The sequence below is a fragment of the Frankliniella occidentalis genome, unplaced genomic scaffold (genome assembly GCF_000697945.3).
Source record: "Frankliniella occidentalis isolate FOCC.00 unplaced genomic scaffold, Focc_3.1 Scaffold461, whole genome shotgun sequence".
NCBI lineage: Eukaryota > Metazoa > Arthropoda > Insecta > Thysanoptera > Thripidae > Frankliniella > Frankliniella occidentalis.
Window position 1 is genome coordinate 128,036 of NW_026267579.1, and position 25,605 is coordinate 153,640.

Genomic DNA, 25,605 nt, shown 5'->3' on the forward strand with positions numbered 1-25,605 from the left:
GGAAGGAAAAATAAAAAAAGGTTGACGAGTCACATTTAGTTTTTATGAACAAAGGCAAAGATTATGTCCTGCTATGATACACAAAATACTCATAGTGCTTATTACACAACTGTGGTCAAAATGATCATAAGCCATTGCATGCTTTCCCCTGTGGCTTCGATAGAAAAATATTTTTAGGCACAACCACAGAAGAACAGTAAGATAGCATAAATAATGAGTATGTGTCATGTTTCAAACATGCTTCAAAAACTAACATGCATTAGTACACTTAAGTATACTCTGTACTACTTAAAAGGATTACCTCTATGGTAACCATCTTATTTCCACTTTTAATAACTGGTGTAATTATATCTTGAGAAGCATCAAACTTTGCCCCTTACTTTTGATAAACACCAACATGCATAAAAAAAACTTGGCCATCACACCATACAGAATATAGTAAGCTATGTTTTCTCTGCCAGTTTGGCGATAGGATCTCTTAGGCACAGCAACACAACAAACAGAAATCTTCAAAAAAATGAACATGACAAAATTTTAGATGAAATAAAAAGTCAACAAGACAATCCATCAATTAGGCTTAAGTGCTGAAGGGCATGCAACAGAAAATAACTTGATTTTTGACCACATTGCACTAGTTTTCACCTAATCTAAAATTTAACAGCAAATCACTAAACCAGTGAAACAAACATATTTATAAAATTAGTTTCACATGAAACCTGATAAGGTTTTTATGGGTTGAAACATAGCTTAGGAGTTGCGCATGAAGGATAGTTAAAATGAATAAGAGAGGAAGTTCTTTTGTCTGTTGCCAATAATAATGAAAGAGAAATAGAAAGAGAAAATGATGCAAAATGAAAATTCTTTGCAACACTTGAACTAAATGTTAAAATAACTTAACAAGTAAGGACAAATTTTTTACAAGAGGGCAAGTAAAGACTGACTAGTTTGATGCAACCACTCATTTTCAGAAGACATACATATGAATATATCCAGCACAACCAGAATCATACATAAACATGGTTGAGTTGCAAATCATAGCGCCACACAGTTCAAGGCATCTATAGATAGATACACTGTTAATGTAATACTTCATTCCCAATGGTGAAAGATTATTACATTTCAAAAAGAAACAATAAATAATCAGAATTTAAAAACCAATCAAAATTATGTTTAGAAAATTGAACTAGTGTTCATAACAGTGAAACTGTATAGTAGGAAAATTAAGTGATGTATTGAATACATTACTTTGTAATAAAAATAATATCTAAGGTAAAGAAAACACATTAACATGGAATGTATGAAAAGCGCGCGTGGGAAACATTCAATATAGGTGATGGGAAGGCCTGATCATCAACCAAACAACATTGGGCCTACTACAACACATCTGTACATGTTGATTTAATCAACCTGGAGTTGCCTGATGATCAATTAAATCTTGGTGAAGCCAGTAAAGCTGAAGCCATGCTGTCATTTTTTGGGAGTAATCTGATTGTCTGCAACAAGCTTGAAGCTGTCTTCCATTCTCATTCCGCCAATCAGTTTACTCAAAACAAATAACGAGGTGGCTTCAGCTTCACTGGCTTCACAGAGACTAAATTGATCATCACATATAAGTTTCTAACAAAGACTGGCCAATTCACAACGCAATTAGTTCATCATAAATATTGACTAAAATCAAGCTTCAAAGAGGGAAAAAAACAAGAAATAATAACAGGATAGAAATACATTAACCATCCACAACAATTGGACATTTTCACTCTCACACACATTAATGAGAAAAGATATTGCTAGCTGTTTCCAAATTTAGCTCTTAACATGATTTATTACTGGTCATCGTTGTTGTCAAAAATATGAGATGAAGGACGGTTTTTGAAAATGGATGGATTTTGTAAAGACAAAGGACATTTGAAGCATGAGCCTAATTTTAGATTCACCAATATTATTTGAAATTTAATTGATATTTTAATCAAATTTTAATTGAAAAGGTATCAAGCACTTGGTGTCTTCCTGCTAATCTACAAAACAGGGTAAAAATAAAAAGCGGACGGTAAAAATACAAAGTCACAATAATGGAGTCCTAATACCGTTAAACTTTGCATGAGTAATTATTTACACACAACCAATTTCTTCGATCTCATACAAAAAGTAACAGGACAGTACAAAAACACATGTTTTTAATTTACTAAAAATCTCTTACCTACATAACTGGATGGATACAGGTTCCCCACCATAAAGTAATATCCACATCTTCATTGCTTGGGCTAAAAACTATCAGTTTAGATGAAAAGAGAGCTTTACTGATGGCAGTTAAAAACATGCAATCAATGAATAGGATGATTTAGAGGAATGCCATGAAAGTGGATAATTAACCGGAAGACAAATAAGCACTAACCTTAAAGAAAGACATTGACCTTTAATTATCTATCTTGTCCTAGCTGCCATTTCTTAAAATATAAAGATTAAGAACATTTTGTTCATGTATTGCTTCACGGTTGGCAACTGACTGGCAAGACGTCAGATATATAAAAATGTGCAAGTTGAAATGGTTGAAAAGTACATTAAAACCATCAAATTTGTCACTCACAAGATATATGATAAAAGATTGGCACAACAAAATGAAGGAATAGAGCACCACTTAAAAATTATCTACGCAGAAAAAATGAAAATGGCAGGTAAATGTAAATCATAAAAACAATGAAATGGAATTGTACCATACTAGCTGTTTGTACCAAAACACCAGTAAAATGCACCTCCAATCATCCTCAGAAATGATGATAACAGTCAGTTAGTTTGAAGATAAAGATATCTTAACTCACATTGGCACAGAATAATAATGACATAATAATAATAATGACTAATTACTTAACACTAATAGATATAAAATTATACATATCCTTTTGCAAAGGATTTAAATGATAATTCTATTGACATTATCACCCGTCAAAATCCACCTCAATGCTGGCAACACATTTGTGCCACACAGGCCATGTTATCACAAAGTGTGCGCTGAGTTTAAACCAGCAATTTAATAATATCATGTATAATAGCACCTCAAGGCAACAGATTTCTCCAAAACAAATACATAGTTAATAGATTCTGACATATTGCTAACACCTTCAAGATCCTCCTCAAGTAAAATTCTTATAAAAGATTAATAGACCTAGACATAATATAAAATATTCATTCGTATGAAAAAAATAAAAAGGGTTCCTAACACATCTCAATTGCTACCAACAATAGCAAAACTCATATAACTGCATCATTGCTGCTGACTTTTAAAAAATTGTCACTAATCTGATACTGAATATGAAATTATAACTTTTAAATTGATAGGAATTAAAGATGTTAAATACTTTGCTAAGGTAGTATAGAATATGTTTACCCAACGAGGGTGGTCAAGATAATCACAACCCTTCTACAGCCTAGCAAACCAATTGAGCACCATCATCAGGTGTGGGCACCTGAGGAGAAAGTTTGAACCTTAGTTATGCAGGATAACTGGAGATTTGATTTTTAAAGAAATAAAAATACATACATTTTGAATTAATAATAGGAATTAGATCACAATTCCTCTCTGCTACCCGCGAGGGGGTGTGGTTGAGAGGGAATATCATCACCACGAAGCAACCCCTTCTTTTCTTCACTTGTGGTACCACTTGCAGTCGAGGCACCAGAATTATACATAGACTCATACATTGGATTGGAGAAATTGCCCTAAAGAAAGCAGAGTGAAGTTCAGATTATTTCATTACTTAAGAGAACGGTGACAGTATTATTCGGTGAGCACCAATAAGAGATTCATACCTTTACAACAGAGTCAAGAGTGAAATTGTCTCCATCATCATCAAGATCCTCTCGTAAATACATGGGATTACTAATTTCCACATTTTCAGTCATACGCTGGTGCAAAAATGACTTTCCACTGCAAAGATGTTTGCAAACAATACAGTTTAGTGAAAATACAGTGCACTCTAATGAAAAGTTATTACTTCCGCGATCCTAAGAAAAATATGTTACGGCGCATGTCCGGCGGCGGAGAATGTCAACATTCACCCTTGAACGAAGAGTTAACTCTTTCGTTCAAGATTCACCGGCGGATATCCAGGTTAGCACCTTTGGCGAATTTGACTTTCGCCAGTGACAGACCGGGGAATGTCCAATTAACTTTTAGATAGATTCGGATATTCGTCGGTGACCTCAAGCGATTCGGACTTTCGCCGCCGAATGTCCGTGTCCGACATCCGCCGTAACAGATATATTACATACCCTCGACGCATTCGCTTTGTGACATAATAAGCAGCTGCAACTCCAAGTAGCAAAATTATTAGTATGGTAACTGAAACTATCACAGCAGCTGATGTCCCTCCACTATTACTTCCATTCACGGATGCAGAGTTACCAATTACTGCTGTTTGACACCGTTTCCCAGTATAATCAACAGGGCATCTGTGATAGTGAGAAAAAAGATAATAATTTAACTTTTCTGTGTCATTAATTTTGCTTTACACTATGTTCCCAAACTACAATAAGTTTTAAAGGCAAAAACTTACATGCACGTTGGTTCAAGGTCTTCATCAGTATCAGGACAGTGACCTGAATTCAAGCAATAACCAGGCTTGCAGTGGGAAGTTTTTTCACAGCGTGTTCCAAACCAACCATCAAGACAAGAGCATGATGGATCTCCAGTACCATCAAGATGGCATGCTCCTCTATTTTGACAGAAATTCACACAAGCATGATTGCTTCCTTGATATGTCTCACATTCAGGTCCATTATAATCAGGAATGCATCTACATTAAGATCAAGAAACATTATAGATTAACAGAACAAAACAAAAAAAACAAACTATGGAATGTAATGGAGATTTAAAGAAAAACTTCTATAAGATAGCTTTGAATTCGTAAAAAGAAATGGGAGGATGGTGTGCATACCTGCATACTGGACTGCCCCTACTCTCAATACAGTCACCTCCGTTTTTACACATTCCAGGACGACACTTCTGTACAACATTTGAATGACAAATTTCTGGTGGAGGGAAAACACAAGGACAATGTTGTCCTCTGTTTTCACAAGAACAGTTGCACAAATCAACTTCACATAATGGACCAGCATATCGAGAAGGACATTGACAATATTGCTTCTTAGTTCCGGCGATACATTTACCTAAGGATACACATCAACATTAGAAAAACTTCAAGGGGAGAATACATTCAATTATTTTTCCCATAAAGAATATAAGATTTGCTATGTTTCCTACCTCCATTTTTACAAAAATCTTTACATTTGTCCTTCTCACACCTCTCTCCAGCAAAACCAGGGGCACACATACATTTTGGCCCACCAGCTGTCATGCGACACGTATTCTGAAACATGGTTAGATTAGATTGCTTGAAGAAATCTCACATGATATTTGAACAAGACGAAAAATTGAAGGGTGCCTTCAATGCTAAAGCTAGAGAATCATACTTACATTTCCCTTACAGTATCCAACACACTTTGAAATTTCACAGTTTTTCCCAGTATATCCATTTGAGCATTGACACTTCGGCTCGGAACCCTGCAGGGCACAGATTCCATTTGGACCACACTTCAAAGAAGTGCAATCTTGACAACGAGACCCTGTGAATTGGGGCTGACAAACACAGTAGACGACTCCATGTGCTGGAGAGAAACATGTACCACCATTCTCACACCCACAGTTAGCAAGTGGTGTTTCACACCTCTCCCCTGTCCATTCAGGAGGACAAGTACACTGATAAAAGAAATTCAAAAAATTAGTAAGCAATGAGAAATCTAAGAATGCAATCAGACATACAAGTACCTATAAATAACTTACTTTGGGAACTGGTTTTCCAGACAATGAATCCACTACTGCATCACATCTGCCCTGGTTACGACAATACTCAGAGCAAAGATATTTACTACAATATTCTCCTCCGTACATAGGTTCACAAATGCAGCGTGGACCATCAGGAGTAATTTGACATTTCCCCATAATACAATTCAAATCACATCGTTCTGCTGGTCTTGGTTTAGGATTGCATATCACCTACAAAACAAGTTTATTAAATAAATAAGTTTTTAGAAAATTTTTGAATTTTAAATACCGTGATGATTTATATTTCTAAAATAATTTTCCATAGCAACATTACCATCATAGTACTTGATACAGTAGAGATGGTGCCATCAGGACATAAACAGGTTTTATTAGAAGACCCAGGATGGTTGCCCTGAGGAACACAGAGTGCACTTGGATGACATGGAGTCTTCTGGCAGTAATTCACTACTGAAAATAAAACAAATGAATAAATTATAGACACTAGAAACTTCCTTAAACTTGATGATAGGAGATATGTTTCACAAGCCTTACATGGTCGGGGATGTTTATTTTCCTGCAACACCACTAAATCAGGGGCCCTTTGCTGTTCACCTTGGTACAAAATTGTTCCATTCAAGTCAAATCTTCCAAACTTGTCATACCGTTTGACCATAACTGCCGTTGGAGTGCTCATACTAATAAATATTTTGTCTTCAAACAAATCCATTTTGTAAGGTCTTACACCTAAAAGAAATTGTTTAGAAAAAATTAGGTAAAATTACTTACATAATCTTTCCTATTATTAACACTTATCTGAAATCGACAACAAATACATACCTTGAGAAAACTTTATTATAGTCTTTCTATGTCTACCATCAAGATCCACAACTTCAACAGTTAGCTTTTTGGCGTCAACCCAATACAAGCGACGGGCTTGGTAGTCTAATGCAAGGCCAGTAGGCCACAGCATATGGTCAGATACTAAAGTGTGTCGAGAATTACCATCCATCTGGGCACCTTCAATACGAGCTTTCTTACCCCAATCTGTCCAGTACATTTTGCTGAAAATGTGAGAGGAAAGGTTGTTGATTAACACAGTCAAATTTATTGCCCTAGTACCGAAAGATAATTATATACTTACCCTTCTTGTGGGTCAACAACTATATCATGAGGCTCATACAGATTGGTTTCAACGAGTGTTACACGGCGAGTTCCATCCAAATTCGCAACCATAACTGCAGGAGTGGCAGAGTCAACCCAATACAGCAGTTTATGTACCCAATCAAGAGCAACACCTCTCGGATTATCTAATTTTGAAACCTGACGAAATGTGATTGATAAAGTTAGTATTTCCCATTTTGCTCATATTTAAGAATATAGAAGAAACAAAATGCCTTACCAAGGTGCGATTATCTTGTTTTATGCTGTGATAGTGATGATCAGAAAATACTATTACATGTTTAGGAGGATTCCAGAATGCATCAATAGATTCAATCTTGTTTGCTGAAACAGATTTGCTAGCAGCTTGAGAATGATCAGGAGCGCTGTGTGGTTTCTCTATGAACTTTAATCCTGTATCAGTTGCGACAATAATCTGGGCAGGACCACCTACAATCCATGGAGAATAGAAAACAGATAGTTGATATCAATTTGAAATTGAAATCTATTGAACAAAATAAAAATAGACAATACTTTTACCTTTTGCTACACACGTTTTGTTACTATTGTCACACACTTTGCTACCATCAGTACAAGAAAGTGTGTATCCAGATTGGCAGTTACAAGCATAGCTACCACGTTTCTTGGCAACACAAAGTTGAGAGCATGCTCCGAACTTACAAGGCGATGGAGAGCAATCTGATTCATCAGAATTGTCCCCACAATCATTTATTTCGTTACATACTGCACTTTTTGGTACACAATTTTTGTTAATGCATAAGAAATAGTCTGAGCGGCATTCGTAGTCTCTTGGATAACTGTGGGGGCCTGAATGAAAAAAAATATATCAGAATGAAGTACACTTAATCTTGCATTTACTAGATGCAAAAGGCAGATTCACTTACAAAATCTTTCATCTGAATGATCTTCACAGTCGACAATGCCATTACAAACACTGAATCCAGGAAGGCAGACAACAGATCCGTTTCTTAAACACCTTAAAAGCATCACAAAAATGACAGAAATTGTTAGTACAACATAAATTACCATAAAAAATCACAAAACTAGGTGGATTTTACCGATGACGTCCTGGTTCACAGGCAAAGTTAGTGCAATTCGCTTCATCAGTGCCATCACCGCAGTCATCATCACCATCACAAACCCATGAAGCAATGACACATTGTTTGTTGTTGCAGTGTAATTTATTCATTGAACATTGACTGGTGCAGTCAGCTTCATCAGATCCATCACTGCAGTCTACATCTCCATCACATTTCCAATCACTTGAGAACAAAACAAACAAAAACTCAAGACGGATTCAAAAGCTAAAAGAAAAACCATAACAAGATAACTTTTCACTACCTTGATATGCAGTATTGAGGAGCCTTGCATTGAAACTCATTACTATTACATGTGCGATTACACATATGTTCATCACTGTGATCATCACAACTGTATTCTCCATCACATCTCTGATAACCTGGTATACAACGGCCATCAGCGCACCTTCAAATGGAAAAAGAAAATTTACTGGAAGAGCTCACTTTTAATTAATCATTTTATGAAGGATAAAAATACAAAATTAGGTCATTCTTACCGGAATTCGGATTCACTGCAATCGCGAGGCTTGCATCCTACCTCATCAGAATTGTCGCCACAGTCATTGTCATAATCACATTTCCAGCGCCCTGGTATGCACCTGTAGTAAGATTAGGTAATTAAAATTTGTCCTCAGACTAGACAAAATATTACAACCACAAATTACTCTACTTACTTATTATTTTTGCATTTGAAATAAGTGGGGTCGCAGACATGGTAGTCAGGATTAGAGCAATTAGCTGGTTCATCTTCTCCATCACGACAATCTTTATCTCCATCACACTGCCATGACTTGGGAATGCATCTTCCAGTGCTACATCTAAGTTGATCTGCTGCACATGTTCGAGATTCACACCCCTTTTCATCTGAGCCATCAGGGCACTCTTTTTCACCATCACACACCCAGACATTAGGAATACACTTGCCATCAGACCGACAAGAAAACTGAAGAAAATGAAAAATAATCAGGAACAGATAGGATTATATAATGCTGGTCATGGAATTTGACTTAAATAAAGAATATGTAAACGAACACAGTGCAATGCGTAAGAAACATACCTGATCTGGTGGACATGTCTTTGGGGGACAGTCTTTTTCATCTTCTCCATGCGGACAATCCAGCTTTCCATTACAACGAAACGAACCCGCAATACAATGGTCAGATACAGTGCCATTGCCAAGGCATTTAAATTGGGTGCTCAGACATGTATACTGCCAAAACCAATCAAAGAGGAGAAAAATTAATGAAAATAAATCAGATAGACTCTATAAGGATTAAATGTGAAAAACATACCTTATCACAGCCTTCCTCATCAGAATGATCACCACAATCATCTGATCTGTCGCACAAATAAGAAGGGTGAATGCACTTCCTATTATCACATTGGAATTGACCAGGTGTGCATTCAAATTTACGACAATTTGGTGGTTCATCAGAACCATCCCCACAATCATCTTGGCCATCACACTTCCACCAAAATGGAATGCATTTGTAAGTGTTCTTACAAACAATGTTAGCTGATGTGCAATTAGCAATGCAGCTTTTACTATCTGGGCCAAGAACAAAATTCCCAGGACAAGCACAACGGTGTTCCCCATGTGGACGTAGAAGACAAAGAGTTGCACATCCCCCATTATCAGCACACGGATTTTTAACAACTGGTAACTGGCGGTAAGGGTGATAGACATGAATGTCCATAGGACGGTGTACCATTGTTGTAAGGTGCTTACAATCCTGACCACTGTACTTATTGCATCTTTCAACAGCCTTGGTTTCCCAATCTGTCCAATACAAGTAATCTTCAAATACAGCGAGAGCGAATATGTGATGCAACATCAACTTTGGATTCTTTGCCCGACTCATTACAACTCTTCTGTTTTTGCCCTCAAGGTCTGAGACAGCAATGTAATCTTCACGAGCATCTCCCCAAAATAATTCATTTGTTTCATAGGAAAGGGTCAAAGCATTAGGCCACCCAAGAGAATCATTCACAAGTATGGTCTGACTGGATCCATCCATTCCAGCTTTTCCAATGTATGGTCGATCACCCCAGTCTGTCCAGTACATGTAACCTTGATGAGGATCTAATGTAATGGCTCGTGGTTCTTGTAACCCAGAGTTTATCAAAACATGGCGATAACGTCCATCCAGCTTGGATACTTCAATGGTGTCTAAGCCTTTATCACACCAATACAGGTTCCCACCAACCCAGTCAACTGCTAAGCCATCTGGGTTTTGTAGAGTAACTGAGTGGAGAACCTGTGTGAATTGATAAAAGAACATCTCCATTTATATCTTCAGGGACAAAGGTATACTGAAGTAGTTTGACAAAGACAAAATATTACTTACCTGGAATGTTGTGTTCCCTCCACATTGTCTTTTGATACTACTTCCACTTGCAGTCACATCAGACCAATACAAACAATTTTCTGACCAATCAAAATCCAAAGCGACAGCATTTGTAAGATTGTGAACTCTCAGACTTGTTTTTCCCATTAAATCCATTTCTCGAATGTAGTACCGATTGGAAAAGAGCAGCTTTGCCTCATAACCTTAAGCAAAATAAGATAAGATATAAAGTTTCTTGTAAAAACTGCTTGGAACTACCTAACAAGAAGTAATTTTACACTTACTGGAATTAGCTTTGCAAGAGTGTTTATCAGGTCGCAAGATGTACCCATTATTACAGGAGCACACATATGATCCCATTGTATTGCGACATATATGACTGCATGGAGACTCTGTACACTCGTCAATATCAAGACACAATCTATGGTCTTTTGGGCTTACTTTATAACCTGCATGGCACTGGCATTCATAGCCAATCTTTTTATCCACACAAATATGAACACAAGTGTTAGCACGCTCACATTCATTAATATCTGGAGGGATAGAAAGAACATGACAATAAATCTACCTTCAAACTAAAAATAACATTGGGGTTTAGACTTCAGTAAATAACAACTAGCAACTTACTGCAAAGATGCTCATCACTGAAATCTCCACAATCATCTTGTCCATTACAAAGGAGAGTTTCATTGACGCATAACCCATTTGCACAATGGAACACTTGTGGACCTTCACACAATCTACTTGTTCCATTATGACACGATGTTTCTTCTTCATCGGAATTATCTCCACAATCATCAACACCATTACATGTCAATGCAGCTAACACACATTTCATTCCATTGCGACAAGCAAATTCATTATCTCTGCAGCCTTGTAAGCCACACAACTTGGGCTCATCACTTAAATCACCACAATCATCTTGCCCATCACAATAGTATTCCTAAATAAAATGATTGCTTTAGATTACATTTAGGCAGATAGAAATTATGACTGTGTGTGTAGCCTATAGATACTATATTACGTAAATTGGAAGACTTGGAAATAGGAAAAAAATACTCACTTGAGGAATACACTTGTTGTTGGCGCACTGAAAGTGAGTATCTGCACATGTTTGTGCACTGCTTAGACAATGTTCACTTAATCTTTCATCTGATGAATCCCCACAATCATCCTCTCCATCACAAACCCAAGTTAAAGGGATACATTTGACAGTGCTGTTACATTTAAATGATGATATGGAACAGGGCTTGGTACTGCACTTTGCATCTTCATCAGATCCATCTGGGCAGTCTGGAGTCCCATCACATTGCCACGAATGAGGTATGCACTCCTTATTGTCACACTCGTACTGATCATTACGACATTGACTTTTGCAGTCAGCCTCATCTGAACTTGCTTCACTTGAGCTACCATCACCACAATCATCATCACCATCACAACGCCAAGAGCTCTGAATACATCGCCCACTTTTACAAAGAAATTGAGGGCTTGGACATGGATCAGGTGTAGAAGGACCATGTGTTGGGCAATCTTTCTCATCAGAATTATCCCAACAATCATTTTCTGAGTCACATATCCATGACGGATTAATACAAGCTGTTGTAGTGTTGCAATTTATCAGACCAGGGAGCTCAGTGCAATTTGGTTTGGGACAATTCATTTCATCGCTTGCGTCAGGACAGTCTGCACTTCTATCACATACATATGAGGCATTGATACAGACGCCACCATGAGTACATCTAAAATGAGTCTTATCTGAGCAGGCACAGTTTACTTCATCACTTCCATCACCACAGTCATTATTGTTGTTACAATTTTGATTCATAGGGATACATCGCTTATTTGTGCAAGTAAAATAACCGACTCTGCATTTTCTGTGACTACAATATGGTGGTGCTTCATCTGAGTTGTCTCCACACTGGTCAATACCATCACACGTCAAATGATATGGAATGCACCTTCCATTGGAGCAAGTGAATGAAGAGGATGTACAATTCCAATTAATTTTAGAGCATTGTTTCCCATCAGGCAAGAGGGCAGAACCAGGAAAACAACTGCAAACAACCCCTCCATTGACGTTCAATCTACACTTGTGAGCACAGCCACCATTTACGATATTGCACGGATTTGCAGCACCTAGGCAACAATAGAAACACAAGTTGTAGAAGAAATACAACTAAAATTCATTTGGCAAATTACGGCGGTTGCGAGACTCAAGGTAGGCCACCTCGCAGTGCGCGCATGCACTGCAGGCAAGAGGAGGCGCTTTGAGAGCTTGCATAGGCTGAACGAGTACGTAACAACGGACGTACTTTCTGGGTGATATCTTACTTGAAAACAAAATTAACACAACTTCAAAAGATACATCCAATGTTAAACGGCAACTTACATTCGTTGGTATCATTTGCAATAGCAATAATTGCCATAGGTCGTTGAACGTCTTTACGAAGAACAACAACATCTTCACCAGTAAATTTATTGACACGAAGAACAGCATGGAGAACCCAATCGGTCCAGAAAAGGAAATTGCCATACACAGCAATATCAAACGGATGATGGGTAATAACAGCAACCAAAACCTTAAGAATGTGAGATTAGGAATGTGTACTCAATCCAATAAATCAACCCCAAATTAACTATGTACTTACAACTCGGTTGCTGCCATCATACTCGGTGCGTTCAATTTTGTCCAGACGAGCATCACACCAGTACAATTTTTGAGTACTATGTTCTAAAACTAAACCATTTGGCATCCTAATGTCAGCTGAAATTATAGTCTCAACATCAAAACCATTTGTGTAAGCTCGCTGAATTGAAGGACTGTTAGAGTTCCAGTTTGTCCAGTAAACTCGGCTAAACAAGTGAAGATTATATATTTTTTTAAAGGATTTAGAAACATTTACTAAACTTAATTAAATAAAAACTTACGCTGCACAAGGGTCCACAGCTATACCACGAGGTTTGTCATTTTCCTTAAGTTTAACTATAGGTTCAGAGGTGTTAGAAGTCAGATTAATCTTGTTTATAGTCAAATCATTGTTACAAGTCCAGTACAGTGTGTTTGTAGATGCATCAAAGTCAAGACCCTCTGCTGCTCCATGTCCTGTTTAAAAAATTGACACAAATACATCAATTAAATAATAGAATAATAGAGATCAAAAAGGTAATGAAACATAAAAACACATTTAAACTTGCTTTCAATGATGATGGTGTGGTTAGTCCCATTAAAGTGAACACTATTGATACTGCCTCTTTGAATATCTGAATAGAAGATAAGTTTCCGTTTGTAATCATATGCAAGAGCAATGCTGTTCCGCATGTGTTCCTTGGACTGAATGCTTGGAAAAGGAGGATTCAAGTCATTTTCATTTGTCATGTGAATACTATCCAAGCGGAGAACGCGAGAGAAGAGAAGGAAGCTGTCATAATCTGTATGAAATCATCGACACATTTATTGGTTATAGGCACACAGAGTTCAAAATAGCATTGAAAAGCTCTCCTTTCATGTCATTCCTTCCTACCTTCACAAGAATGGCCATCAATTGAAACTTTGCCATGAGCACAAGCACAAACCGGATGTGTTCCATTAAACAAACAAAGTTCAGCACACCCTCCATTGTTGTTTGCACAAGGGTTTGTGCCCTTTTGCTTTAACTTTGTGAAGACCTGCATGATATTTAAGAAACAAATAATTCAAAACACAAAATAAGTTTTTACATAAACACAACAAGCACAATTCAGAGGGCCGTTGTATTATTTGTTTTGAAAGGTTTATCCCTGGATAAAACGGTAAATTATTAAGAACTACCTGAATATCCTTGAGAGAGTCTCCAATGTCCTTCAACATGATTGAAAAATTTGAAACGTTTGATAGTGGGGCTGAAAGTATACTCCCTCTTTCATGAGTTCTGAAAAAAAAGAAAGTGCCTATAAGCCCTGCAAATTCTAACAATCCAAACTTCTTAATGTAACATTAAGAACATACACAAAATACTACAAAGTACATAGTGACAGAACTCACGTATCAATCCAGAACAAGGTATTATTGAAGACTGTCAGGCCCATAGGGGTGTCAACTGAACGTTCCAAAAGGACCTCACGGTGACTACCATCATAATTAACCCTTTCAATTTTGTGCGTGCTTGAGTCACACCAATACAACTTGTGATGCTGTAAAGTACCATGATGAATATGAATAGACGCAAATGTAAATTCAGACTGTTTGATAGAGCATGTATGCTAACCTGGAAATCCAAGGTAATGTCATTGATGGCAGTTACACCAGAATTCACAAGTACTTTTCTGTTTGAACCATCGAGCCCAGCCCGTTCTATGCGCGGCTGTTTACCGGCGTCGCTCCAAAACAAAAGTCCCTGGACTGGATCCACAACAACTGAGGTTGGTTTATCCAAGCCTCCAGTCACAACGACATAACGGAATGATCCATCGAGGCGAGACATTTCAATGACATGCACCTTTGGATCAGTCCAATACAAGTTGCCTGGTGAAAAAAGCAGTAAGTAAGTATGTTTGTTAGTTTCTCTCACTAGTCAGGTGTGTGTGTGTGTGTGTGCACTTTTCGTGGTAGTACCGTGCCGCATAAGAGCGTAGGGGCGGTCTTATTTATCACTTTTTAAAACCCTGTCCTGTAGTCAGGACTACGAAACAGCAGTGTTGAGGATTTGATTTACAGAGGAGCTGTGGCGCCTTAAGGATGGAGCGAGTAGGCAGACCCCCACACTGCTGTGTCATAGCCCAGACACAAGGCACGAGAGCGGGATCCACTGTTTATCCAGATACAGTACGGTATAACAACTAGTGCAAGGCATGTAAGTTATGTTGAAGCCATAACCACAAAAACTTCAAATGTGCACCATGAAGTGTCAAAGACTCACCTGCTATCCAATCTACAGCCAAACCTAATAATTGGGAAATTAAAAATTAGAAGAGATAAGAAAAGTCAGTACAAAATTTGTTAGGAAACATTAGTAACAGATATTTTCAATTGATGAAAACTTGTAGTCTTACCAGTTAACCAGTCAACAGGTATAAGTTCCATGGATTCAAAATGTTCTATTACTACTTTACGTCCAGTTCCATCACGGCGTATACGTGTTACTGACCCATGATCACTGTCAGCCCAGTATATATACTCAGAATCTAAAATTTAGAGAGGGGAAAACACATGTAACTACATGATGTTTACAGGAAAACTTCTTTATGATATCAATGACTTTAATCTTACCTGCATGGAAATCTACACTGGCAGCCATCGATACCCGAGAAATAGGACCAAGAACTTGAGTTGAATTGTCACCCAATGTGAGAGGAATGCCTTTGATCTCCCAGTTTATGGAATAAAGTAGGAATGCTTCAATTCCTGAAGGGTCATAAGATAGATTAATTAGATACGAAAAACACAATTGAGTCATAATTTTATTTTCTTTAAAGAGAGATTGATTATGGTAATAACTAGATTTGATTTGACTATAATGGTCTTACCTATACATTTTGTAGAGTCACTTGGATCAACATGGTAACCACTCCCACAACGACAAACCCTTTCAGTCATTGAGATTGGTAAGCAAAGGTGGGAGCAATTACCCTTGTTAAATTTACAGGCATTAGTGCCTATCTGAATTTCAGGATCGTAGATACGGAGGGACATGACTTGAACTGAAATGAAATGAAGAAACAAAGACTAGATTAGATTCCAGAAATAAAATACAAATTAGTAGAAAGTTAGATATTTTTTGAATTTCTTACTTGTGTTAGCACGAAGAATGGTATCATTCAAACCAGTGGTCTTATTAGCCATGTGAATGGCCATATCATGCAGATCAGCATAATACAAATTACCCTGATATACAACGGCGGCTGTAGGATGAGCATCTTGCCTCAGAGAAACATCATAAGTTTGCTTTGAGTGGAAATCATAATACTGAATATTTTTGCTCCACCCATTCACCCAATATAGGCGCCAATCATCCAAATCCATTGTCAAACCTTCAAAATTCAAAATTTAAATTAATAATAGCAAGAAAAAACTTGCTCACAGAAATAATATTAGAAAGCACTTAAAAAGGATAGAGATAGGTACATGAAAAAAAAAAAATGCTGAAAGAGGCATAGGAAAGTGTGCAACCTAATCACAGGCATGACAAATGGCGCTCACAATTTTGTAGTTGGAATGAGTAGCTTTACTAGTGTTAACTTAGAGCACACATTCTTGTGCCCCCTCCAGTAACACACAGGTTGAATAAGCTCCAAAATGCTTATTGATAAAGCATAATACATAAGATGAATATTGAAAAAGCCTTTCATAACTGGCACAGCACAATATCGGGCCACTTCATACATCAAGCTCATAGCTCATCCTACACAGCCCAAAATGAAAAAAAAACGTGCCAACCATGCATATATACTAGTCTGCTTACAAATCCAACTGTTCAATTGTTCCATCACGCTTTCTTGGCTCATTATCAGCGGCACATTCCTTCCTCTCACCTTTTTCCCTAAAGCAAGTACATATTCACAAGGTTTTTCTAAGATAGATAGATGTTCACCACTTAAAGTGTTAAACATGGCTTGTCAATGCACAATAGGATTAAATTTTGAGATGTTACTTAATGTTTTTTTCTTTTTCTTATTTTTTAACATATTTAAAAAGACCTTATTTTATAGCTCTGTTAATAGAAATAATGAGAATAAGATTGTAGTATACTCACTTCTTGGTGCAACACTTGCAATATCTTCTACTTTGGAAACTAAAACATGCTGCTCACTGCCATCCATGTTAGCTTCTTCAATGATGTAGCTTGTGCCCCGGACGTGACTGAAGTACAATTTACCCCTAGTTGGGTCCAGAGCTAGAGACTTGATTTGAGAGGGCTCAGATTTCCCAACACTTCCATCTGAATCTCCACTGTCATGATGCTCCGAAAACTCAGCATGAGATAAAGAACTCATTGTTGGGGAGGGCTGAGTAGTTGAATTTTGAGATAGTGGAACTGTTTCGTTGTCAAATATTTTGTTGGGAATTTTTATGATGCCAGTAATTATGTATTCACCCTCCAAATTACAAACTAATATTTGATTGTAAGAGGGTCCTGTGGATGTTACATACATATTTCTCGAAATCCAGTCAATAGCAAATCCAGTTGGAGAATCAATACCTGTAAAGCACCCATGTTAACTTCTACAATTCTGAGACTGGTGGACGGAATTAACCAATGCTCATCTAGAGTCAACAATATTCTTACCAGTGTCAATTATGCTTTCCGCACCACCACCAGTGAGTCCTGTTCGTTTAACTTCATTGACTTGCACATCTGTCCAGTAAATTTTTTTGTTGCTTGCCACAAAATCCAGTTGAGACGGTGACAGTACTTGAGGAAGACTTATGGTTGGAATTGTATGGAAATATGGCATTTTTAAATCCACACCACGAATTTCATTTGCCCGAGAGAATAAAAGAACCTGTTCATTCACTGCAACATTTGCAAAACAAACAAGGACAGACATCACAACTTTCAGGTAAATCATGCAATAGATAGTTTAAATTAAAATTTGAACTATAAGAATAAGCTACAAAATTTCTACAAAAGGAATCATATTAGCAGCTTACCAACACAAGTATGGTTGTCCTTATCCAACCTCATGACATGGGGGCAATCACACTTATAAGTGTTGTTAACACTTATCAAACAAAGGTGAGAACAATTGCCATTGTTAAGACCGCATGGATTCTGAAAGTCTCCTAAAATTAGGAAAATAACAAGAAAAAAAAGAGAGCTACAGATATGCACATAAAGTTGTGATTATCAAATAATGGCAGTCGTAAAGTTAAATTTTGAAACTTGAAAGTAACTTCTAAGATTATAGGTGTAGAGTTACCAAAGTAAAATAATAGATACCTTTTGGCTGTCTACTAGGATGCAGTATCTGGATGTCAAATGGTTGTGTGAGAGTTCTTTGAATCACTGTTAAATCCGTACCATTCCACTTATTTGCACGGTTAACAGAATTTGTTCTCCAATCTGTCCAGTAAACATAATTATCAAATAAAGCTATGGCAAAAGGGTGAGATAACGTTTCATGATTCCTTATGACTGTGCGGATATCATGGCCATCATAGGTTGCTGTATGTATTGAATCAGAGCGTGCATCAATCCAATAAATTCGCTGAAGTTGGTAGTCTAAAGTAAGACCGTTGGGCCAAGCTCCATCAGCAATTTGATCAACAGCAACAACTATTGTGCGAAAGTCCCCGCTCATGCTGCACCTCTCGATGCGAGGATTATTAGCATCCCAATCAGTCCAGAATAAGAGCCTGCAATAGTTTGTTTTATGTTTAAGAAACAATAGTGAACTCATTTTTTATTAAAAAAAGAAAAGTGAATTAAATATAGATAACTCACCCAAATCGAGGGTCCAAGGCAATTGCTCTTGGTGATTCCATTTCACCAGCAACAAGAGTGCGTCGAAAACTACCATTCAGTTTTGCAACTTCAATTTGGTCCAAATTACTTTCAACCCAATACAAGTTCTCACCAATCCAATCAACTGCTAAGCCTTCTGCGGTTGAAAGGCCAGTTTGAACTACAACTTCAATGTTAGTTAAAGAACCACCCACCAGTGTGCCACAATAAATTTTATCGTCAATGACATCAGTCCAGAAAATTTTGTCCTCTTTTTTGGCATGATAAAAGTCTAAAGCGATAGTGTTTTTGAGACTTGAAATGAGAGCTTTAGAGCTATGAGAATGTAAATCAACTCCTCGAAGCTCATGGCGATTGCTAAATATGACATAAGGGGTGGCTTTATCTACAAGCAGAAAATTTTAAAAAGTTAGTCAGTTAAAAGAAAATTTAAAATATTGATAAAGTTTTATCATTTATACATACCATTGCTTTTACAAGAATACAAATCAGATTGCAAAGTATATCCAGTGTTGCATTTGCATTTGTGTTTAGATTTTACAGCCTCACAAGTATGTGCACAGACACCCCAAGTTTCACATGGATGAGAGGCACTGCATGTAACTTGATCAGGCTGCAGGTGGAGTGTTGGAGGACAGTAGCACATTATACCCTTAGGAGTGTTTTGACAAAGGTGCGAACATTCTAAACTTGAGCCACATAAATTAAGATCTGAAAGTATTGTAAAGACCAGTTATAAATCATGTTTTAAACAAGCCAATGATGTAGATGGAACTTAACTTTACTCACCACAGTCACCACCTTCATCGGAGTGATCATCACAATTGACTTCTCCATCACAAAACTCACTGACTTGAATGCATTTAGTAAGATTGTCACAAAGCTTTGAGGGAAATTCACACTCAAGAGAGCCATTATGGGAATGATGTCTGTGTGATTTATTTGCTGCATTTATAAAATAAGATAATGAATCAGAAAAGGGAAATTTACAAGTGAGACAGCTGGGTATGTAGTGTAATCAGTTTCTTACCACAAGACCATTCATCAGATCCATCTAAGCAATCACTTTGCCCATCACACTCTAGCTTTTTAGGTATGCAAAAGCTATCATTACAAGCAAATTCATGGAGTTCACAGTGCGAAGTATGGCTTGGAGGATGCTGAGTAGGGCAATTGACTTCATCACTACCATCACTGCAATCATTAGTACCATCACATTTGAAACTCAAAGGGTAACACTCTTTGTTGACAGCACAGTACAACTGTAGGAAAAAAAAGAGGGAATTTTGCTTAGTTTCTGAACATTGACAAGATAGGAAAACAAGTTTTATGGAGGATCACATAAATTACCATAGTTGAATTATTGCATGATTGTGGGCAGTCAATTTCATCACTATTGTCCTGACAATCATCATCTCCATCACAATAATAATCAAAAGGAATGCACTTTTTGTTGGTACATGTGAATTGAGATGGATGACATTCTAATGAAACAAAAACAAATTACTTCAAATGCCTAGGAAGTATGTAAGCAAATTTTAAAATTATGAACCAAATTACTCACGGCACTCGCTATGTTCATCAGATGGGTCATTTTCTCCACAGTCAAACTCAGTGTCACAAGTCCATGTCATTGGTATGCAGCGTCCAGATATTTTGCAGGTAAATTGATTTGGCTGACAAGACTTCGGTCCACATTTGGTTACATCTTCATCAGTGCCGTCTTGACAATCTCTATCTCCATCACAAACCCAAGTCTTTCTGATGCAGGTATTACCATCACATTTAAAAAGATTCCCACAGTTGTGTTCATCTGCAGAATTGATAGCTTAAATTAGCACTAGTATTAGAGCTTTAAAAAGAGATTTAAGAGCTCTCAGCACAGGAAAACAGAAACAAACCCTTAGTAGGAGGAGAAACTGTTACTTCTCCACAAATTCCCCCAGGACTGGTATCTTCATCAGAACCATCCGGACAATCTTCACTTGAGTCACAAACCAAATGCCGATCAATGCAGGTACGGTTATTGGCACACATAAATTGACGAGACAAACAGTGAAAAGGAGCTGTGTAGTTCATATTCTGAACACATTTAGACCCTTTCAAATCAAAACCATCTCGACAAGCACAAGTCACTCCCTGAGGGGTAATGAGACAAAGGTGTTCGCAGCCGTTATTGTTAGCTGCACACTCATTAACACCTAATTAGAGAAATTTTAAATAAATGTTAGAAATACATTTTAACGTTAAAGATTAGAAACAATGATATGTGGCTTTCCATGACTCTTACCTTCTTGGGTGTTGTTGTCAAAAACACGCAATTCATAGAGTGGATCATTTTCCACACTTAATGTACTAACTTTTGGTTGATCAATATTAGAAATGTCTAAACGTTGAACTGTGCCATTTGAAAACTCAGTCCAATAAAGAAAATTGTCGCTGTGAGCTAGACCATAAGGATGTTCCATAGGAGCTTTATCAAATATGAGCTGTAACAAACAGTATTATTTAAGGGTCAACCTAACAACAAATATTTTAGTAGAAAGCTAGAAAAAAGAGTTGTATGGGTTAAATTCTACCTGTCGATCTTTTCCGTTGGTTCGAATGCGCTCAATTCTATCAATGTAAGCATCACACCAATACAGCCACTTCCCATGGTAGTCTATACTAAGTCCATTTGGCCAATGCACATTGTTAATAACAATAGGTTCTCGGTTTTTACCATCCATCCCCGCTCTCTCAATTTTCCCTTTCTGGGTTAGAACAGTAGCCCAGTCAGACCAATACATATACCTATAAACAGACAGATATTTTCAACTGAGAGCATTAAATTTGAAATAGATTAAACCAAGCTTTCTTTTGATTTACTTCCAACACTTACCCAGCTTTTGGATCTAAAACTATTGCACGAGGATGATGCATTTGACCATGAACTAGTATTTTTCTCTGAGATGGATCAGCAATTCTTGCTACACTGATTGACAGTCGACTTTCATCACTCCAGTAAATATTACCACTCAACCAATCTACTGCAAGACCTTCGCAGTTGTCAATTCCTTCGTCTATAAGCACTTCCTTCTTTCCACCAGATACTTTCCGTCGCATAATGGCATAGCTGTTATTGGGTCTGCGGGAAGATTCAAAAAGATTTAATTAATAAAATCCATAACTTGCCAAATTTAATTTACAAAGTTTGATTACTTACGTGGCATGTGTAAAATATATATATTGAGACTTCACATCATAGTCAAGAGCTTTGGATCTATTAACATCCAAAATAGGGTATGTAACTTCCACATTCTTAACGTTTGGCTTCAATTGTATTCCCTTTATCATGCCAGGACGGCCAGCTCCATAAATCAAAAACTTTGTCTGATTGGCAACTGAGCATGACTTTCCATCTGTTCCTAGCCTGAACCCAGGTTGACACAAACACTGAATCTGTCCAGTGCTTTTCTTCCAAGCAGATATACATATATGTTGACAACCTCCATTGTTATCCTTGCATGCATGAGGAACATCTGGCTGCCTTTGACGGTGATAAACATTAATGGAAAATGGACGACTAGTGTTGCTGATTATACTGTACTCTCCATTAAATTTGTTAAGTTTTATGACACTGTAACTTCGCCAGCTTGTCAAATACAAGAAATTTTCAAAAATTGCAATATCAAACAAATTTTGAACTGGTGGACCTCTTTTTAACATTTTCCTGTTATTTCCTTCATAATCAACACGCTCCACACAGTCTAAAAATGTATCCACCCAGTAGACATGCTGATTGGGGAAGTCAACACTCACACCATAGGGATAGACAATTCGCCTGTCAACCAATGTTATTCTTTCAGTTCCATCCATTTTGGCTCGTTCTAGACTTGGTTGGGCTGTGCCCCATTTGGTAAAGAACATATATCCCTTAGTCGGATCAAGAGCGATCCCTCTTGGTTTACCAATATTCACATCTACTATTATAGTACAAACTTGTAAGGTTCCGTTACATAAGAATATGACTTCATGAGTGTCATCCAAAAAGTACCAATTTCCAGAAACCCAGTCCAATGCTAACTGAGTAACTGTCTCATAGGAGTACATTGTAGGATTAGGCATATCCCATGGCTTGTCCAGATGATCAATATTTGCACATTGAAGGCGTTTATAATCTTTTATAAAACACATTGTTTGGTTACGATGATCGAAAGTAAGAGCTTGAGTTTGATGGTGTGTGATAAAATGACTGTTAGGCCAAACAGACCCATTGAGATGCAAGTGACGAATATCATCGGCAGAAGTGAGCAGAAGACTTGGTGGTTCAGATTCTGGTGCTGAAATGAGGAAAATAAAATGACAGAAATCATTAAAATGTAGAAAGTCACAAGCTATTAAATTTGTGACTCAGTTCCACTTACTATTTATAGCAAGGCAAGAGTTATTAACTTTTTTGTAACCAGGAACACAGCTGCATTCAAAAGAGCCAACTTTATTTTTACAAAGTTGGTCACAGGCCCCATCTTGTTCACATTCATCAAAATCTGAAGAAAAGAAGAGATGAAAAAAAAGGAGGCAATTGATTTATTTTGAGTACAGGATAAGTATAATGGTAAAACAAAAATGCGCAGGCAAAGTGAAACTTTGTGACCAAATATAACAGTGAGGATCACTCACCCACACAGGTGATGCCAGCAGCCTGTTTCCCATCACCACAGTAACACAATGGGCCATGAGGACTTGGTTTGCACTTATGCTCACATTGAATATTGGAGCACATTGTTGTGTTTTCTGGAAGAGGAAAAAGTATTACAAACACTATAATCAGAAGAGAAAATAAAGACAGAGAAATATATCTAAGTACTGACTGCAAAATTCTCCTTCGTCTTCGCCATTTGGACAATCAGAAATATCATTACACATATATTTCACCTCCTTGCAAATGTCTGTTGATCCACACCTAAAAAAGTTGGCAGGACAGTTATTTTCTGGTAGGCCTGAAAATGAACATATGGGGAGATTTAGTAAGAATTTTAATTGATTGAAGGATGATAAGACAGAAAACTAAAATAGCTGTTAGTAATATATTACAGGTATTTAAAGGATCTTCATCTGAGATGTCACTTCCATCGCAATCCGGCTCTCCATCACATGTCCATCCTTGTGGGATGCATTTTTTAGTTCCAGTGCACATGAACTGAAGGGGGCGGCATTTAACAGGAGCTGCAAAGAAAAAAAATTACTTTAATATTGAGAGATCAAATTATATTCAGAACAATGCATTGAAAGAGCAGTGTTTAGATTGACAGAGTAAACCATAGACACTATAATAATTTAAAAAAAAAATACATAAGAGAGAAAGAGTGAGTGAGAAAGAGCAAAAACTGTTTTCTTTTCTTGGCTTTTCTTTTTTTTTTGCAAAAGTCAGCCAGGCAGTGAATGTTTTCTTTAGTTGGGAATATCAAAACCAAACAAGACCACACACAAAAAAACTTACGGCAGTCATTAGGCTCATCAGAACCATCAAAACAGTCAGGTTTTCCGTTGCATTTTAACCTGAGTGGGATACATCTTCCATCTCCGCACTGAAACTGCTCCTGAGTGCAGTTTCCTTGTAAAGCGGCTGTAAATAAAAGCATCATTAACAATTTAATTTAATATAACAACTTGATGGTGTGCATGAGTTACAACATTAGCATTAGATCCAACACATCTCAATTGGAAAAGTCCAGAGGAAGGTTAAAACTTTGAACTGAAAATGGCATTTTCTCCAATCTTATCAGTCATTATTAGTACAAGAAATAATGCAGGCATACACACAGGGAAAGGTACTTGCAAGAGATGAATGAAAATTACATCTCACAAGCAAACAAAACTGATACTATGATAAAATATTTATAACAAATTTAATAATAACGAGAAGATACTTCTATTAACAACGAAAAGTGACGCTTTTGGAGGTAAACATGTTTATTGTTGTGCTAATATAACCTAATGTTGAACATACCGAGTTGGATGAATATTGCGTCCTACGTACAGGAAAATAAATTTGATAATCGATACAAAATACGAAATATAGAGAGAATGCTGGCATGCAATGTTGTTATTAGGTATAGAAGTTACGCAAATAAAGTAAATCTTCTTACCCTTTGTCGGCCCATCTTGTGTCTCTTGAGAACATATTTGTTCTATGAATGCAAATAAACAACTGACCCAAAGAAGTCTCAGTATCATTTTACCAGTCAGCTATCCCACCCAAAAAGGTGTTCATAAAACAATGTTGTTGGTCGTCATTCTTCAATTAATTGAATTAATGCTGGTGAAAGAGGCATAAGCCTAAACAAATCAACAAATCGCAGCAAACAGCCCGCTAGTGGCGCTTCTAGCGCTCGCTTAGCGAAAGGAAGTAGAGCCAACATTACTAAAAAAAAAAGATTCGAATCGGCTGAATCATCAGCCATCAGAGCTAATTAACGAAAGCAAAAAGAGTTGCAGCACAAATTATTATCAAAGGACGTAGAGAGAACAACAACAAGCAACAAGAAAGAAATCAGAAAATGTTTGTAAATTATTATTTTTTTGTTTCGTTAATGAGGGAATGAGGGTGTAGTTATTACAATTACTGGTTTAAATCGTATTGGCTGCTTGCGGTCTTCTTTCTCATGAAAGCACTTTCCAAGATCTTACTTGCAACGAAAACACACATTATTTAAGTATCATGTTCATCTTCCCATTCAAATTTTCGCGCTGCG

At 37.1% G+C, this 25,605-nt stretch overlaps 1 protein-coding gene across 3 annotated transcripts; it reads right to left on the reverse strand.

Annotated features, from left to right (window-relative positions):
* Positions 1–21: 21 nt before the first annotated feature.
* On the reverse strand, positions 22–25,257 carry LOC113205969 (prolow-density lipoprotein receptor-related protein 1). 3 transcript variants are annotated; one of them, XM_052274897.1, is made up of 61 exons: positions 25,000–25,257; positions 24,351–24,476; positions 23,945–24,076; positions 23,722–23,850; positions 23,531–23,644; positions 23,275–23,397; positions 22,074–23,190; positions 21,750–21,995; positions 21,448–21,661; positions 21,159–21,357; positions 20,770–21,069; positions 20,433–20,681; positions 20,219–20,352; positions 19,899–20,130; positions 19,658–19,813; positions 19,334–19,579; positions 18,848–19,253; positions 18,344–18,759; positions 18,055–18,186; positions 17,690–17,917; positions 17,156–17,602; positions 16,865–16,942; positions 16,194–16,433; positions 15,930–16,103; positions 15,673–15,807; positions 15,456–15,587; positions 15,323–15,346; positions 14,672–14,928; positions 14,449–14,597; positions 14,236–14,335; positions 13,949–14,093; positions 13,623–13,856; positions 13,356–13,530; positions 13,076–13,280; positions 12,817–13,006; positions 11,488–12,563; positions 11,052–11,367; positions 10,709–10,957; positions 10,425–10,627; positions 9,369–10,334; positions 9,134–9,286; positions 8,751–9,019; positions 8,574–8,675; positions 8,339–8,482; positions 8,056–8,259; positions 7,882–7,973; positions 7,517–7,804; positions 7,218–7,426; positions 6,960–7,138; positions 6,656–6,879; positions 6,371–6,562; positions 6,153–6,283; positions 5,837–6,049; positions 5,471–5,752; positions 5,258–5,363; positions 4,932–5,163; positions 4,551–4,790; positions 4,267–4,446; positions 3,805–3,922; positions 3,536–3,714; positions 22–3,461 (listed from the first exon to the last, which is right to left on the reverse strand). In XM_052274897.1, exons 1-60 carry the CDS (start codon positions 25,085–25,087, stop codon positions 3,562–3,564), a joined length of 14,193 nt encoding a protein of 4,730 aa, XP_052130857.1. In that variant the 5' UTR covers positions 25,088–25,257; the 3' UTR covers positions 22–3,461; positions 3,536–3,561. The 3 variants fall into 3 exon arrangements, with proteins under 3 accessions (XP_052130857.1, XP_026277599.1, XP_026277608.1); XM_026421814.2 differs by having other exon boundaries at positions 6,153–6,286; XM_026421823.2 differs by lacking the exon at positions 16,865–16,942 and having other exon boundaries at positions 6,153–6,286; positions 25,000–25,256.
* Between the last annotated feature and the right edge of the window lie 348 nt (positions 25,258–25,605).